We start from the raw sequence: 19,378 nt of genomic DNA, 5'->3' as shown, positions 1-19,378 counted from the left end.
AAAGTTATAATGCCAAAACCATGGTTAGAATTGAGTTAACTTCTCATTACCTCATTAAAAATAAGGAGTATAATCATGTGTGAAAGCCTTTAGTTTGCTACAAAATTTTTGCTGCACTGGGAATTCCAAATTTTTAACAGCGTACCAAGCTCTAAAGTACTTTATTGGGTTTTTGAGCTGTAGACTTTTTGGAGGCCGCAATGTATGGAAAGTTGTTTATATTATATCTTATTATAGTGCTGTTATTTTCAGGACCATCTAGGAAAGGAAAAAGGGGTATATTGTAGAAGTTATCATTTCGAATTTTTTGAAATTTATGCGCATGATTAATATCTTGCAGAGTTCAAGTGAATACTTTTTACAACCCTCCGCTTATCGGATAAACAGATCTCGTCAGTGACTGGAACTTGCCATTAATCCACCAATGTTACTGGTTTCCAGTGGTTTACTCTCTCATACGGGATTTATTCTTTCATAATTATTCTAGAAAAAATGTATTTATTTGTCATATCTTGGAAATGTTGAAACCTTGGTGTAAACTTCAGGAAAGTGTGCTCTTTTCACTTCAAATTAGTGCCAAGATTAAGTTTTACTTTTAAGTTCTATTCAACTAGTTCCTTATCTATAACGACGAAAAATGAGTAATTTTGACGTTGGCTTACTCATTACTTTTCGGACTTTGGGCGCAGATTGGTTTTACTGATGTAGTACTTAATAAGGGGAAGATAACCATAAATAGGGCCTAGTGCTTCATAAATATTCAGATTAAGGGAGACGCCGCTTTTATTATTTTTATCGCCTTTGTTATTAGGAGAGTTATGACTAAAGTATTGTGAGATCAGAATGATATATGATGTAAACAATTGCTAAAAAAACTGGTGAAATGCTTAAAATTACGTTTCCCTAATTTTATATTCCATTAGGAATCATCATCAAATTTAGGTGTGATCTGGCGTCAAAAACGAGCTATGATGAAAGAGCTTTTAATTACTGTGATCGCATCTAAGATGTAAACAACTCCTTTGATACTTTTAGCAATTAAGAATGCTATTGTGTGTTTGTGTGAGTGTAAGTCGTGAAACAATTCCTTTATCCTGTAATCCTTTTGTGCATAAAATTAATGTAACAATTATTTTTTTAATACCGATAATCACAAAAAATTTTGTTTTGAAATACTCTGAAGTAAACTCACCGCTGCTATAAGAGACGCCTTGGTTTGAATGGTGCAGCAGCCCATGAAGACAAGTCCGAACATGCCGCAGCCCACCAAGAAGAAGGTGTAGGCGAGTGCCACCACGAAATAATGAGCTTCGTTCTCCGTCGTCATCAGCAGCAGCAAGTGGAACTTGGAGGGGTCCAGCATCACCCAGAACCCGAGCATGATAAGCAGACATCCCGTCACCTAAAGAACATTTGCCGCTCTCAATAGCGCTGGGAATATTGTGCTGAATTTCAAATACATAAAAAGGGTATATCGCATATAAACGAGACTGATAAAAGAATAGAACGTTATTTTAGTTATTACTTTATATTATTTTTCTAAATAATTAAACACCCTTGAGATACATTTTTGGGATTTGGAGCTTTTTTTGTTCCATCGTTGGACGTTTTCTTTGTTATTAAAGCACACGCGTCTTCCCTGTTTCCACGAAACGTTGGTCATCAAGCGTTTATTTGAGGGGTCCACAAAGATTACATTCACCGGTTGGTAAGTCTAGCCACTAGGGAGGACGTTCCAATGTGTCCCGTACTAATCCAACAATTTCTTTCCTCGTGTACTTAGCCTCGTGTCATTTGTAATGCTGAATAATTACACTTTTTTCAAATTTGCCCTTCAATTTTCTTTGGAATAATTTCATGTCATCCAGTAGTAGATAGTATTGTGTACAAAAAGTGGAGAAAATCGGATCAAAAAGCATCTTTCCAAAGAAACTTTCTATATGAGATTTTTGACTTCCTCAATGTTGATCTCTATAAAACCTCGTCCTTAGATGAAGAACCTGGTTCCCGTTCTCAACACTTTCTGACTCATCAGGAATATCTTTGTGCCTAGAAAAGACAGGTTCTTAATAAGGTAGTGTTCTCGAAATGTGCCTGTAGTCAACAAAAATATTGACTCAACTCTTGGAACTTGATTACAACCCACTGCTTCACAGAGACCTCATAATTTGTTTTAATAGCAAAGAGGCTCGAGAGAATTGCGATCAGTTCTCTCTTCTCCTAACAGTACAGACTATCAGCGCATCAATCGATTGCACTTTAATGAGTCCTTCAGAACTTCATAAATAACTACTCCCAGTGTATCAAATATTAGACACGCTATCGTGCGATGACATTGCCGTCTAGGTTAATAACACGTAAGAGTGAGGGTGACAAAATCATCACTTATTACCTAATTTTCACAATTGGAGTTGAATTTCCATTCTGAATTATCGTGAAGTTGGCTGACCAACCAAATCCAAATAGGTAACAAATGTATGAAGAATTTACAAAAAGATGTGTTTTAGTATGTTTTCTCTAATTATAAGAATAAATAATTAACATTGTTTGTGTCTCTAATGTTATAGGATACAGTTAATACTTTTGAGCCTTTAGTATTAATGTTAGTTTTGTACACATTAAAACATTCTTAAACCTCAATACCTTTGAAGTCTTAATTTTTAGTAATGTAATAATATAAAATCATTTCTCACCTTAGAAACATTATTAATGCCATTCCAAAGGCTCTACGATTCTTTTTTTTAATAGTATATGCCTACGTTTTTGGTATTCAAAAAATAAAGTTCTAAAAAACTTTTTATTTTAGTTTAGTTTCCAATTTTAAAAACAATTTGTTGGTATTTTTGTAATCAAAGTATTTTAGGTTTAAAACTTTTCTTATTAGACTAAAATCAAGATCACCGTCAGCAAAACTGAATTTCAAAGAAATAATTAAAGATTATCTTAAGAAAATAAAATTTCATTTTTGAATTGTTAAGACGGTGGCCTCCTATTATGGGTTTTATGTGGATATAATTTACAATATGAAACAATAAATATGTGAAGTAGTTTAAAATATTTGTATTAGTTTGAATAGTTCAAGGTCTAACAAAGGGTTTTCCATTGGGTTTCCAATTATCGCTTATTGGACTATATTTAGATTTCGGTCCAATATCATCAGCGGGTGTAGCCTAAGCTGCTTACTAGTAAATCATATTACACGCCATCATTAAGCGAAGTAGACATATATTTCTAACACGCCCCTTGAAACTATAATATCGCATTTACGCTCAAAATAATGAGGTAGTTCTCAACATTTGTACAGTGGATCTCATAATATTGTAAGGAAAGTTTATTTAACAGTTAGTTACTTAATAAATAAAGATTGAATTTTCATGGTAATAAATTTGTGTCTAAGATAAATAAAATCAGCATTTCTAAATAGTTAGTAAACAATGAGTTTATAATTAGTTAAGAAAACAATAAATTGTTTATTATACTGTAGCCAATATACATAGTTAGTTGCGTGTATGGTAATTTATATGTAAACGTGATTGACATAGTAAATTTGGGAATAAAGGTATTCATTGTTCAAATATCAAACTGAAAATGCCATTTTCCAATATACATGAAAATACACCACGTCAAAGAAATTACCTCCGATATCAGTTCTATTAGATCCAGCTCAGTGGTGTGGATATGCCAATGAAATAGACAGTTCATTAGCATACTCGATGATACAATGAAACCTACTTATTGTACTTTTGTGGATTGGAAATACTCTGTTTCATAGCAGTTTATAATATTTTTCTTTTTTTCTTCATATTAGCAGGATAACTGTTGTATGAACATAAGCACAGTTTTATGGTTTTTAAAGCGTTATACTACACAAATTTCAAACAAAATACAACTGTTCTTAATATTTTAAATCCTTAGCAAATTTAGTAAGTATAAAAAACTATTGTTTGAACTGTTTTTTCGCAGTACAAGATTATTTGAATCAATTGTTTCAGAAAGTATCCCAAAATTATTTTTTGACCGTCAACGATTAACCAAATTATTGATAATTGTTTTTGATGGTCAAATCATTGTTAAACCGATTCATATTATATTTATTGCCTATTAATAGCCAAAATGGTGATCACACAGCCAAATATAAGATAAATACTTATAACCGTTTCAATTACTGTACAAAACGAGTCATTCATGGATGTTTTTGAGAAAAGGAAACAAATATTTATGTTTTTAGGATTTAGTTCTATTATATTAAAACAATCACTCTCCCTAGCAAATGATATCAAGGATTTATTTTACTGTTTGTATTTAATAAAAATATATATCAAAACGTATTATCGCTTTTGTTTTTAGTGTTTGCTAACTAAATCGCATATTACATTTTTTATACTTTATATATACAATTTATTTACTATTTGCTTAAGAGTGACACTGGTGCAGACTATAAATTATGTAGATTGTAATGGAAGTTTTATTTATATACAGACTATACAAATTTTAAAACGAGAAAAAGGTTTTCATATGCCTAGGTCACTTTCCTATGTATTTTTATTTGCATTCTAGTGATACGAAAAATCACACATTTAACTGTCACATGACGCGTGACAGGAATTAGCCAAGGTATTAACGTGTGACTAAACATTGAGCTATTCATGTGTGTTTAAAAACATATTAATCAACTTGTTTAATTCGTTTCAACTGCGGTGTAGATCCATTTGTGGTGATATTTGTGGAATTCATTGCCAATCATACTCAGTCCTGGTTAAGGTCATATGAACATTAACAGTTTGCACTTGGTGATATTTCCATCATTAAAATAGTTTTCAGCTTTAAATAATCGAAATTCTGGAGTTCTGACTTTCACAAAGTTGTTCTTTGAAACCCTGATTCATATAACATCATTTAAAATTGTTTTTAACTTTGGGTGTTACCAAAAGCTAATTTCACAATAAAGTTATCTCAAACAGTGCTTTGGATATTACTTATATCTCTTCTGCAGTAATTAGTTTAACGCAGACCTTCCTTGTGTTTATAACGGCCTATTTTATTTTCAGCTATTATTTTGTTGAATTTGCACCATGATTTCTCAACTTTAGAACATAGCCCGTGATGGGGGTTATCATCAATCAATCGGTAATAAATAAGAATTGCTCATATGGCTTGTTATGAATTGCTCAAAGGCTCAAACTCTCCAGACCATTTTGGTTTTCTTTTATAGCTCTCCCCTGATAGTATTGCAATTGTTATGATTACTTTAGCAGTCAATCGGTTATTCCTGAGAGAGCTTACCAATCCACAAATTTTATTCTTTTAAACTTCTCAGCCTTACTCCCATTCAAATTTTTTTTTATTTTACAGTCAATTCCATTATAAATATTTTCTCTAAATATTTTTAAAGTGCAGAATATAATCTAAACCCAAATGCCTAACACGAAGCGCATTCGCTCTAAAACTATTCCACACAATTGTTTCCAACTGTTTTAGTGAAAGTACTGAAAGTACATGTTTTATTATTCTCATAAATATCATACCTAGAAACATCAATATTTATAAATAATCTAGAGCTTCATTACCTTTAGTGAAAGATGGCCTGGATTCTGGAGTTGAATGACTAATAACGGGCGATGAAAGATTTACTGTCGTTTATTTACTCTTCCTTCCTTCAATAACTTTTGTGCTCTTGAAGATTTTTCTGATAAAACTATGTATTTTCAGTTATTTTTAATTTAAAATACTGATAATTGTCGATATATATTTATAAAGAGATTGTAAGTAACAATGAAATATATTACATTCATATGACAATATTTATAAACACTCCATATGACTGCATAAAGTTGTACTATCAACCTAAATAAAAGGTAAATCAACTTTTGGTTAGTGGTGTATGTTTTTAATTATTAGGTAATCAGAAAAATAGCACTAATATTTCAAACCGAAAACTCCATAAAATCCTCATCAGATAACTTTCAAAACTAATATAAGCACAATAGTGACTAAACCTACATGTATTGCATATTGACATTCACACGATGAATTTTTAAAAAACAATTCTTTAAACTAATTTTGTCTTCCAACTCCCCTTAAATAAAACATAACAAAAGCACTAACACTACACTCCAGAAAGCACACTACAATTTAGCAGGTGGTCTTTCTTGATGTCTCATAAAACTTACCTTTTTCTAACTGGCGGTTACTTTACACTTTATACTATTGCGGGTTGAAGAGACAATTAAAGTTCTCTACTTTACAAATACGTTTATAAACGTTTGACAGAAGCAACATAATATTAGTGTTACATTTCATGAAATATTTATTATAGATGTGATTGTGCGATTTGTTGGCGTTTTAAATAATGTTGCCTGAGACAAATGAGATTTTCAAATATATATTTAAAAGAAGTACCAATTATGAAGTTTTTAGTGAATAAGGTACTTAATTTATTTCATGTTTATTGACGGTAAAATAACGTGCTAAAACATTCTCAAAACAATAATTTTAAAACGCCACAATTGTCATTTATTGGGTGTAAGGTGATAGATTATTTTGGTATAATCAAAATACAAATTAGTTACATCCGTAAATAAGGTTGAATCACTTACCCAAAATAGAAAACTGAAGCAGATAACAACACCTCTGGAACAGTTTGGAGAGCAAAATATTGACATCCGCTTTCTGGAACAGAAGACAAACAAAACTCAAATATTGACTAAAGCAGACGTACAAGGCAAACACGAAGTTTCTAAACGAGATATAGTTTTCCAGAACCATGTGTCTAGTGTTCATACTACTGCTGCTGACTTTGTGGTCGTTATAAGATTTCAAATCAAACAGGTTGTGGAAGTGGTTCCAAACTTTGAAGTACTCTGACGGGGTGTGTTTGGTGGTTGCATCTAGGCAATCGTGTCTCTAAAACTTCAGAAGTTTCACACTTGACCAGAATCTGCCCTATTGTGGTCTCCGTCTTTTGTGCAAATTTACTGAGTACTGTGCGGAAACCTAGGCCTTTTACTGACACACTTTGCACAGCTTCTAGTGCACCATTTATTTCAATGTTCTTTTATCCGTAATGCACCAATATTGGATTAGATTTTCTGGAACATATAGTTACCCTTCTTAAATAATGTAGACTTCTGAAATAGTTTTAGAACTAACTAGTTTTAAAATTAAGCTAATAAAAATTAGCTGTACTAGATATTTTACACCTATTAAGATTTTAAAATTAAGTAACACTAGCAATATCGTGTTACAAAAACACACCATCAATGGTATTAGAAATTAATTTAATAATGTTTAAGATGGAACTTATATTGGCTGCTGTTAACGTATGTAAGGCCTCACAAAAATAAAAGTGTTAAATATTGTGTTATGTGTTTAAATGTAATTAAGTTAATTTCATAATGTTGAGTGAAATGAAGCTTACGTTTTCTAGATTTGTCGTTCTAGAATTGCAACATCCAGTTTCAAATTAATGATTTGAACAAATGTGTCATTGAAAATACACCAAGTGGTAATTATAGTTGATGATTTAGTTTTGTTAAATCATATACCAAGTTCACTAGGCTGTACCTCCTATAGGACTACGGGCAGTGACTTGAGAGTAAATCTTAAGTATTATTATTAAGGTTCGATCGTATGATACGAATGGATGTTTATATCTCTATCTTTGTTAATATTTTACGCTCTGATTGGTTACTCTTCGAGGTTGAGCTCATATATATTTATCTAAGGTTCCCTATCTTTTTTCGCTTTATATCATTGTGCCTATTTAATATTTAATCAAACTAATTCAAACATTAGCAATGGTTATCGCGCAAGAGAATAGAAATTTCTCTTCTGTCTGGCCAATTTCCCGCAAATTAATTGAACTATAAACTTGAAATCTCACAGGATACTTTATTTCTACAGAAAAGTTATATTATGGTGCAAGTCCCTTTATGAAATGTCCCGTATCTTTCCAAAATGCCATCCAGGCACGTCCACGACTTTCCGAAAATAGAAGAATTCACCAGACCAGAGTCCTCCTGGCATGATTATACACCAATATTTTGTACTTTTTTGCAGTAGATAGGTCAACCCGGTTTTTTTATCAATAATATGAACCACATAGCTTTAAGATGACGTTACGAAAACATACCAGGCCTTAAATTTTTAGCGAAGCATGTTACGCAACACGATGTCTGAAATATTATAATCTGGTTTAACTGTGCCTAAAATTATTTTGTTTTATTATATGTTGTTTGATTTAAAACAACAATTTATGGAGTAACACACAAAATAGTCAGTTGATAAAATTTTTCAAAAATATTTTATAAATGTTCAATACAATTTCTTTCTTTTTAAGTACAAAGTTCAAAATACACTGGATTAATACCTCTTTGTAGAGGTCCAGGATTCACCACGCGTCTCCAAATTGTCAACATCTCTCGTTTTTGTTTTGAACTATTATTCCAACAGACCTAACATAGATCAACCCATGTTCAATCCGTCTTTTACAGAACTTAATGGTATCTGTCTAGCAAAACTGTTGGGTGAGGGGTTGTATCTTACATCAGTTACATATTGGATGAATACTGTAATTATGAGTATAGTAGTTGTTACTTTATTGTAAAAATTTTAGTGTCATTCTATACTTAAAAAACAGTCGTAAAACTAATCCTTTATTCATTTATAGGATTAGATAAATATTATTTGTTTAAAATTTTAAAATATGTCTATAAGGTAAAGGTGTCTATTATGTTCAAAGTCAGGTTCATAGTCAAAACGTATATTATAAACGTTTGTATTGATCAAAGCCAATCTGGAATACGAAGGTATTAGAAGAGACATTAATGAAAAAAACGACATCTATGTTAGGAAAGACGCTCATAACGGATTACAATATATTAAGATTATGAAATTCTGTTATATAATGGAAAACTTGTAAAATGATGTCAAGTCCAGAAAATAATTATAATTAAATATAACGATGCATTTATTTTACTATAAAACAACTACTAAGGTGTAATAATTTGTATGCAAATACTGTATTCCATAAGTAGTATTATGACCGTATAATTCCATTTTACAAGGAGACCTTAAGAGATCCAATAAAAATTTAATATTTTGAGATATATTATACTCAAGAAATTATAGGAACCTCGGAGGTAAAAAAATGTTTAACTAGGTATGTACCAAATAAATCTTGACCTCTGCAAATGAGGACCACCATTCATTTTAAATCGTTTTTTAAAGGTTCCTTTTAAAAAATTCATCTGCCATATTATGAAATTTAAATTTACGATAGTGGTATATACATTTTCTGAATTCTTCTAAAACTCTTAGATTTGTCCTTGTAAATGCTTACTATTAGTTACATGGGTAATTTGGTTACATAGAAGGACAAAGGTAACCAAAAATTAATGCCGGTTTATTCATTAAATTGAAACAGTTTATGGATACTAGGAATATCGGGTTAGAAAGCGATAAACGCTATTGAAATGGTGGTGGTGGAGAATGGCTGTACGGGTAAAGTAGAAACTTTTTTACAGAAAGCATTTATACTTTTAATATAGATGACTTTTGTTTCAAATCGATGTTAGAAAACAATAAAACTATTTCGATAATAATAATTTATATTAAACGATATATTAAATAAATTTTCAAATTAAATGTTTCAATAATGGGTATTATTAAATTAAAATTATGCATTTCAATGAAAAATTCTTGTATGCACTCTTTAAATATGGATAAATAATTACTGTTTCATGAATTACATGTGAAGTTAAGATATCAACGTTTTATTTTAAAAGATCATTTTTAATTTAAAGATTTTAAAGGAGAAAATAAATTATTATTTTATTATTTAAAACTAAAAATACATATACATAATTAAGGAAACCTCACATTATATTCTTCATATAGATATTAGAAATATTTATAATATCCACTTTTATTGAACTTTGTTTCTTTGCGAATATCAGGCAGTAGGTACAGTGTTCGAAATTTATTTCATGTATTTTAATTCAGAATATAGATCTTCCATGTTTACGAAAGGAGGTTACAACATAGTATCTTATCATAGTATGTCTTATCAGTTAGAGACAATGTGGGCTGATCCTGAATCACGGCTTACCAGACCCTTGCCAAAGGTTCTAGAAATCTGACTTCTAGAATTTGAAAACATTATTAAGGGATCAATTTAAAACAACTTATTAAGGGATCATATTCAAACACTATATTGTAAACATTTTCAATCGTACCTATTTGGTATCGATTGTGAACTTGATGGAGTGGAACGGGAGCGTTTGCAGTGACGTGGAAGCAAAAGTTAGTTACCTCAGGGATAAGATTAAGTCCAGACTAGACTTAGCGTCAATAGGGTGTTTAGTAGGAGCAATAAAGTTCACTCAACAACGAATCAATAATCAATTAATTTTCATTCAGAAATCCATTAACAATTCACATTTAGAATTGATGAAACCTCATCGTGAATTATGCTTAGTAATAATATGAGCAAAATATATATTATAGTCAATACATAAATCTCCAGGAGTTTTGATGTTCAACATTTTAAATTTCCAGCATACAAATTGAAAGTCAAATTGTATTTACCATTTAATAATAACCAATTACGTATTAATCTTCCACGATTTTAGAGGCTGAAAAATTTCGTTAAAAATACTTCTTATTAATATTTATCAGCTTTTAATGAAAAACAGTTACATAATATTGGTTATTCCTTTGTAACTTGATTTTTATTTTTTCTGAAGCCCCTCTGATTATTAAAGTAAACTTGACACTGCCATGGGGTTTTTAATAGAACAACTTTATTACTTATTCATATTTCTTTAAAAAATGTAGATACACCATTAAATATGTCTTGTGAGTTTTAACCAAACAAGTATGAACCTAGTATCAAGTGCAATGCCTCTTGTAAACAAGTCAAAGATTAAAGTAATATAAAATTAAACTTATATCTTTGTCACAAAGTCTCAAACCTTTATCCAATTTTGGACTTTCACACTGTCTTCGTAAATATTCTCCACTCCTCCAGCGCAAACATACCAAGGGGCAATAGTTTACTATGTGACTAATTATTGGTAATCGATACCAAATAATATGATTGTTCAAAAACGAGACTCACTTTGTCTCGAAATATTGCATCGATGAATGTTTTCATTAGAACATTGACAATCACAAAAAGAATACTAGTAGTGTGTATCCATTCACCTTGATGGGGCCTTGGTTGTGTGTATGCACACATAGCAAGGCCTTTAACATTTCCTTTTACGTCTTGAGCTATTTGGTGGGGGGGGGGGAATTGCGACCGGAGAGGCTATACGGATACTTAGCCCTGCCGTCGGGCCACAAAACAGTAACAACTGCATAAATGTTAAGGCTATATTGGTTTCCAGTAATAGTATCATCATATTCTGTACAGCATGAACATTATTTTCTCTAGTATAATTAATTAAACTTAATTCTTAAAATTAAACTGCATTGCTTCAATTACGAAATTTTAATTTAATGTAAAATCAAGACGGATGATGAAAGTCCAAATTGTTAATAATTTTGATCACTCTTCAAGAATAATGTCTCTCTGAATAGTACCGCGAGTTATTACACATTATTGGGAGCCAGGAAGGTGTCTTTCGGAAGACAGTTTAACTCTAAATAAGATCTATTAAACTGATCATGAACATCTGTGACGTCAGCACAGCTGATATTTTCGGGAGAGCAATATTCAGCAGTTAACAAATACCAAGAATAAAATGGAACACGGTTTAAGTTAGCTACATTCAATACAAGCTTCATATTGCATTACATTTAGTCTACCTTGGTTCTTACCTTGAATGCTTGCTGTCTTTTCGATATGGCTTTTAAACTTAAGAAACCGACCTAACATGACCCCTTATTACTATTTGTGAACATGACAAATAAAACATAACCGAGATTTACCTTAACTTTGTAGTTAGTTAGTAAGGCTTTACTGTCTGTGAAAGTTTAATCCTTCTGGTTTTAAGTAGCTTTTTATTTGCTTATAATTTATTATTGATGTTTTATTTGAAATGACACTATGATTTCGACAAGTGCCTACAAGGATAAAATTAAACGTTTCAAGAGGTGAATGTATCGTATTTTTCAAATAAAAAATTAATTTAATTATCTTAATGTATTTGATATCAGTAGCAAACGGGTTGGGTAGAAAGCGTTTGGCCTATTTTTTCTGCTATATCGCCACGGAATGTGCGGATATTCATTTTCATTTCAGTCTATAAATAGTGAGAATGCTGTGTTATTTGTATCACAGCTATGTTGTGTAATCCATGGTTCTTGACGTGTTCTGTTGTCATTTTTTACTTTCGCAAGCTCATAGTTACATATTGATCTGTACTTGTTGTACTTTCTTGCTTAACCTATATGTATTACACCTTTCTTGTACCTGAAAAACACAATATACTTCAACCCACAGAACTAAGTGTTCCATTCATATGACATATAACGATTTATTTATTTATTATTACTTCCAACGGTACAACGCCATTTAACATATTTACAAAAATTACAGACTTCTAAGATGACTATATTAAATTAAAGCTAGAAAAATAGAACATCACATTGTATACACAACAACAACACAGCAATCAGCATAACAGACAATCACAAGGCAAAGCAGTAACAACAATAGTTTGACGCCAAAAATTATTCAACATTCATAGCAGGAATCAACATAAATAACAAGTATCAATAATAAATAGGTCAAGAATAACAAAGATAACAATCAAATATAAGGTAACCATTGCAATAAACTGTCAGACAAAACGAACCACTTGAAAATCAACATGATAATAGAATATAAAATAATAACAGAATTATAATATGTAGAGGATAAAATATATATATATATATATATATATATATATATATATATATATATCAGAACTATAATATGTAGGAAAATAATATACAATTATACATTACGAGGTAAAACAAACTATAAATTAAGGAAAAACAACATAAGAATAATAACAAGCACGTGCACTGATGAACTCATGTCAACACCCTGGAGCACCTCCACTTAAAGGATAACCAAGAGCCCTGGAATAAATCCAACCCAGCGCAGACCAATCCCCCACTACGCTGCATCCTCGCCAAACCACAGTTGCTAGCATAACTAGTTGGCCGGTATACTCTTCCAAACACTGCCTTTGATCTAGTTCCTCTAGGAATGTAGAAGTTTACTTGACGAAGGAGGTCAGGACAATCCAACTGTGTTAGGATTGTTTGTTAGGAGGAAGTCTATTACTATTCCGAGCTAGATACATATTGCCTTTAATATTTGGATTTATAATCAACCTGTTCTATGGCGTTAGAGTAAATATATTCCTATCTAAGTATCGTCAGGATTAAATCCCACAATATTAACAGATCTTTACAAAGAACAGCGCAGTTGTTCTGCAAGTAAATGACAAGTTGAATTTCGTTGTTAACTTGGGGCGTTGTTAACTCAACTGGACAAATGGGACTAGCCCCCGGAGCCAGACATGGCCAACAGAGTATATAAACTTCTCTATCTGTGTTGTGCTCACATATATCACAACAGATATTGGTATATTTTTAATAGGATATAAATGTAATAGGATAACATTTTTAAAGAACAATACTTAATCATCTAAGAGCATGATTTATTTACCAAAATGTTAATGCGTACTCTATGTAATGGTGAAACAAAGTTGTTGTACAGTACTCTTTGAGCTGAGAGCGTGGAGCTCCAGTGACAAAGGACGGTTCCACACAACAACCCTAAGATTTATAGACGCATTACGCGATATAACGTGTGGAGTAGCGACAAATCTACGAAGGAGAATAAATTTGATGTGTCTCGTAATTTTTTAAATGATCTAAGGTTTTAAAAAGTTAGTTTTCTAATGTCTAAAGGCATTTTAAAATATTATTTGTACTTTAATATGTCATAGATTGTCTATGTGGATAGTTTATATATATATATATATATATATATATATATATATATATATATATATATATATATATATTTAAATATATATATATATATCTCTTTCAGTAATGTAAGCAACGTTTTTGTTGGATGTTATGTATGGTCATTTTAACATAGAACAATTTAAACAGAGTGCGTCACATCACGTGAAGCGTACCTAAGAGATTTCATGTACATTTGAACATCCATAGTTAATTTTATTCTTGTGTGGCAGAGAAGCAATCATACTGAAAAGAACGTTTTACCCATTTATTAATTTTGTGATGTCTCTTTGCCATCATGGTATGCTCATGTGGCTTTATATTATTTACATCGTTTGATTAAAATGCACTTTTAATTGGACTTCAGATGGTAATCTGCCTATTGCAATCGCTTCTAACAACGAAAAATCTGGATTTTCTTTCATTATGACCTCCAGAGTAAAAAAAACCTTAATACGAAATATATAAATATATATATATAGGCTTATACTTATACAATACAACGCACGCTTGTGAACACGATAACTGTCGTGATTTTTTAAATGTCCAGACAACTTGGTTAAAGACAGTACTTGCCCATTGGCTTGGATGAGATCTTTAGTCAGTCCTGACCAATAAAAGATATTGTATATGGTAATCTTTCACAATCTAGTAAAACTACACAAAAAGATGCATGTTTTAAATATATTACGTAATTATACACAGCTTTTATTTCTTACCTTTTTTCATTTCTCTTACGGTATTAAGATCGTAGCAATTCGAAGTTCGTATGGATCGATAATGGCTAATGGCGATGGATAATGGCTATACAGGGTGTTCATAAAAGGGTGTCAAAAACTGTTGGTTATAATATTAATCATGTCAAGCTAAAGATTTCCTATAAATATAGGTGTAAAAATGTATCGTTTACCCATTAGGAACTCTTTTTTTATTTTTTGAAAAATATTTATATCTCTAGAAATATTAAAGGTGAGGAAACCAAATTTGGCACATAGGTTTGAATAAATACAAGAAAAGAAATTAATTTTGTTATTTTCCTTAACATTACCTACCAAAATGGCGTCTGTTGCAAATATTTAATTTCAAATAAAAAACCGTATAGTTATAAAGCATACTTGTTACCAACTATTTGAGCGATTTCATTACAATTCCAACGGTACTTGTTTCAACGAAATCCGTCAGTGCATAAGCGAACACGACCACTTTAAAGGTACGCTTGCACAAGCCAGGAGAAACAAACAACTGATAACTCTCAACTGTGACATGTTTGGCATTGAAATAAGGTAGTATGCATTATAGCGCAAAACAGAAAAGTGTTTATGAATTCTCCTGTCCTTTACAATAATTTTTCTTCCAACTGAGTTGCATTATATCATGCATTTGAAATAGTAAATAACATGGTGGAAATTATTATAAAGGAAATAACTACTGTATGTATAAACGGATTCAGACCAAACTTGGTACACGGACAGTATTTTTACATAGACGTAGAGGAATTCTGTAACCAGTCTGAACAATTAAAACGTTTCAAGATGACGGCCATTCCCTTACTCCAAAATAATTCACAATGACTGACTGGTGCAGTCTTTTCTCCCAAGCTACATACTGGGCAACACAAAGGTCCTAGCTCAAATACACTCATAAAATCGTTAAAGAAGATTAAAGTTCCTACTTAAAAGGTGCAGTCACTTTTTTCGCATCTCTAACTGCTAAGCCACTAAATAACCCTCAAAGTCATCCCTCAATTAAAATACACTGAGTTATTGATGTTGCTTAACTGCTGATTAATAATCAGCTTATTGTTGAATTTGACATATGAGATTGTTGTCGATGCACCCACAAACTATTTAGAAAGTGGCAAAACTTACATCAATGAGCAGGTACTTTCAGTGGTTAAATGCAACAATCATCTGATTATTAATGAGCAGTTACAAAAAACGTATAACTCGATTGGTGTGTTAGGTTAGGGTGTTCAGTAATACTATTAATGCTCATATATTATCTGTAGCAGTAAAATAAACTTTATATAAAAAATGCTGTGAATGAGTTACGTTCCATTTTACCTTCCGCTCATTGTAGCGTCTGTAGTCTGACACTGGTACAGATTGACATCTGGAATCTGGAGTCCACCTCTGGCTGAAGAGATCCATTAAAGGTCGGTGATGTAGACGTTCAAAACGAACTCTTTGCATCATTTCGAAATCTGAAACACCTAGACTACAAAGGAGATCAGCCTGGTTATCTAGCAACCATCCAGTGTAATCTAGATGAAGAGGTGTTTTCAACGTCTCATCAGATGCCCATTTATGTGCATTACGATGTTTTAGACAAGATACCAAAGCACGACGACACAACCGAGTTTTCTACACGTATATCATACCACGTATCATAATTCCTACTGAGGTAGAAAGTAGAGTTGTGCCAGGCCAATCCGAAAATGGTATAGATCTGACTGGAACGTTTCGAGACGGAGCAAATTCCAGGAAAGAGAGTTCCAGTATCAGGTGTTCCGTTCCGATTTGTTCTTATTTACATTATGCTTAGCATAATCAGCTCCGAAACGATTCATTATGTATTCGAACGATAATTATATTTGAGATGCTGAATATTAGACTAAATTTCCTTAATGATATTTATACATTTAAGCACGACTTCTTTCTGCTCAGTTGGTCCATCCATTATATACATATACCTTGGTTTAAAGTTTCATAATAGTAATTGAAATTTTAAATCCCTTCATAAAAATACTGGCAGTATTGATAATGTATTAAGCTAAATAATTATTTGATATCACAACAAGTGTGATAAGTTTTTTTTAAGTCCTTTAAATGACCATATAGGATAAAATATCAAAATTTAAAACATAATTAGATATTGAGATAGTATACTTAAAATAATAAAATTTTAAAAAAAATTTTAAGTATACGGAAAATTTAAACTTTTATATTTTATAATTTTCATTACTTTAATACAAGCACTTTGAAGAATTATTAACCACTGCTAATCCCAAACTGCAGTATCTCTAAAATCCCTCTAAGTAATACAGTAGAACAACCGGTTGCAAATTTGGAATTACCTGTAAACTAGATCGGAACTGGAACACTTAGCAACCTAGTCGTTTCGGTTAACAGAGCTGGCTAGTCGATCCGCTAAACAAAGCAAAACGTCAAATATTTATCAAATCTTCCGTTGTTAAGCTATTACATTTGTAAATTTTATACGACTACCATTTCAAATGAGACGGAGCTGAGACGAAAATACCTGGACCGGACCGGATGATCGTGGCGGGCGGCGGGGCTACTCTTTGAATCGTGACTGTGTGAACGGAAGAGTGAATGGAATACTGTAAGTGTAAGCTATAGTTAATTAGCCTTAATTTACATTATTAAGATTAATTTTTTAAGAGGTTAAATGTAAGAAAGGACCATGTGGTCCTAATTTCGCCTCAATAAAGAAGTGTTTCTTTCTTTCTTTAATTTCAAAAACTTTTATGTAATTTTTCTTAAAATTATTTAAAACAAGTCTTAATAAGATTTTAAATTTGAAAGTTAGATTATAAAGTTTGAACATAATTCGATTTTGAAATATATTTTTCCAAATATATAAAGACGGTAAAATACTATATATATAGAAAGTAAAACAACCAAGACAATACTTTATGTGAATTATACTTATTTACAACGGAACATGAAATAGTTAAAGTTGGATGTGTCAACCTATGGTCACCGTGTAGAAATTATGTTTCATGCAAGTCTTTAGGGAAATCTTTTTAGATATCGTGCAGAAAGACAGCCAAAATTAAATTTTGTGTATCCCTCGAGTGATAGATTACGGTAACACTCGGCCAATAAGCTCGGAATAATGTTTCTCAACAATGTACTAAAGTAATTATATCTTGCACAATTTATGTTCAGAATTCTTTTTATCTTTGACAGACATAATATGTTAAATGAAAGTAAAGGCATTACACGGTATATTCTACTGAGTGATTTTGTGTTTTAACTGATAATATGGCGTGTGTCTTCGATAAGCGAACTCCAAGTGGGGAGAAAATTAGTGACTTGGAAAGGAATTCATTTGATGAATGATAACAATAAATGTATAATAAATAACACCAATAATGAGTTATTACTATTTCCGTCCATACTGAAAGATGTATGTGCATAAAAGAGAAATTGTATAGTTTTACAAATTCAATTTTAATCAAGAAGAAGAACCAACTGTGAAACAGTTTACACAGATAATAGAAATGGCTGCTGAGTGGTAGTTTTGAGAGTATTATGTGGAGAACAAAATATCTAAAACTTCAAACCTTGAATCATTTGGAATTAGCCAGTGATCAGAGATTTGAGAACTAAGAATAGTAATATTTATGGAGTTAGGGGTTAGTCTGAGTTGTGAGAACAGCACATGCATATTACTGATTAAATTAAACGGTAAAAAGAGTTGTAAGGGCAGGAAAGGTTTAATACTGATGCATCAAGTTTGATATTCGAGCTGTGAGGACTGTACAGGTTTAAACTGATGAAGTTAGATGGTGCTCAGAGTTGTGAGGGACGCATGGGATTAATATTAGTGAATAAAGATGATGTTCAGAGCTATGAGGGCTGCAGAGGGTTAAACAGATGAAGTTAGATGGTACTCAGAGGTGTGAGGGATGCATGGGATTAATATTGGTGAATAAAGATGTTGTTCAGAACTGTGAGGACTTCACAGGGTTCAACTAATGATGAAGTTATATGGTGCTCAGAGGTGTGAGGGGTGCTTGGGATTAATATTAGTGAATAAAGATGTTGTTCAGAACTGTGAGAACTTCACAGGGTTAAACTGATGAAGTTATATGGTGCTAAGAGATGTGAGGGGTGCATGGGATTAATATTAGTGAATAAAGATGTTGTTCAGAACTGTGAGAACTTCACAGGGTTAAACTGATGAAGTTATATGGTGCTAAGAGATGTGAGGGGTGCATGGGATTAACATTAGTGAATAAATATGTTGTTCAGAACTGTGAGGACTTCACAAGGTTAAACTGATGAAGTATATGGTGCTCAGAGGTGTGTGGGGTGCATGGGATTAATATCAGTGAATAAAGATGTTGTTTAAGACTGTGAGGACTTTACAGGGTTAAACTGATGAAGTATATGGTGCTCAGAGGTGTGAGGGGTGCATTTTATTAATATTAATGAATCAAGATGGTACTCAGAGCTATGAGGACTGCACAGGGTTGGACTGATGAAGTTACGTGGTGCTCAGAGGTGTAAGAGATGATTGGGATAAATAAATATTAGTGAATCAAGATGGTGTTCAGAGCTTTGAGGGCTGCACATTGTTAAACTGATGAAGTTAAATAGTGCTCAGACGTGTGAGGGGTGCATTGAATTAATATTAGTTAATCAAGATTGTG

The 19,378-nt window shown here is 31.8% G+C and overlaps 1 protein-coding gene across 2 annotated transcripts in view; it reads right to left on the bottom strand.

Moving 5' to 3' along the window:
• LOC124362911 (tetraspanin-18-like) overlaps positions 1–19,378 on the bottom strand; it is a 58,425-nt gene that overhangs the window by 27,425 nt on the left and 11,622 nt on the right. For both annotated transcript variants that reach the window (XM_046817799.1, XM_046817801.1), the window contains exons 2-3: positions 6,597–6,669; positions 1,193–1,402 (exon numbers count right to left, since the gene is read on the bottom strand). In XM_046817799.1, the coding sequence (XP_046673755.1) occupies positions 1,193–1,402; positions 6,597–6,669 (283 nt within the window). The remainder of the gene's footprint in view (positions 1–1,192; positions 1,403–6,596; positions 6,670–19,378) is intronic.

Source organism: Homalodisca vitripennis, chromosome 5 (genome assembly GCF_021130785.1).
Source record: "Homalodisca vitripennis isolate AUS2020 chromosome 5, UT_GWSS_2.1, whole genome shotgun sequence".
Classification (NCBI taxonomy): Eukaryota; Metazoa; Arthropoda; class Insecta; order Hemiptera; family Cicadellidae; genus Homalodisca; species Homalodisca vitripennis.
The sequence above is the reverse complement of the archived record's forward strand: the minus strand, read 5'-3'. Positions and strand labels throughout refer to the sequence as shown.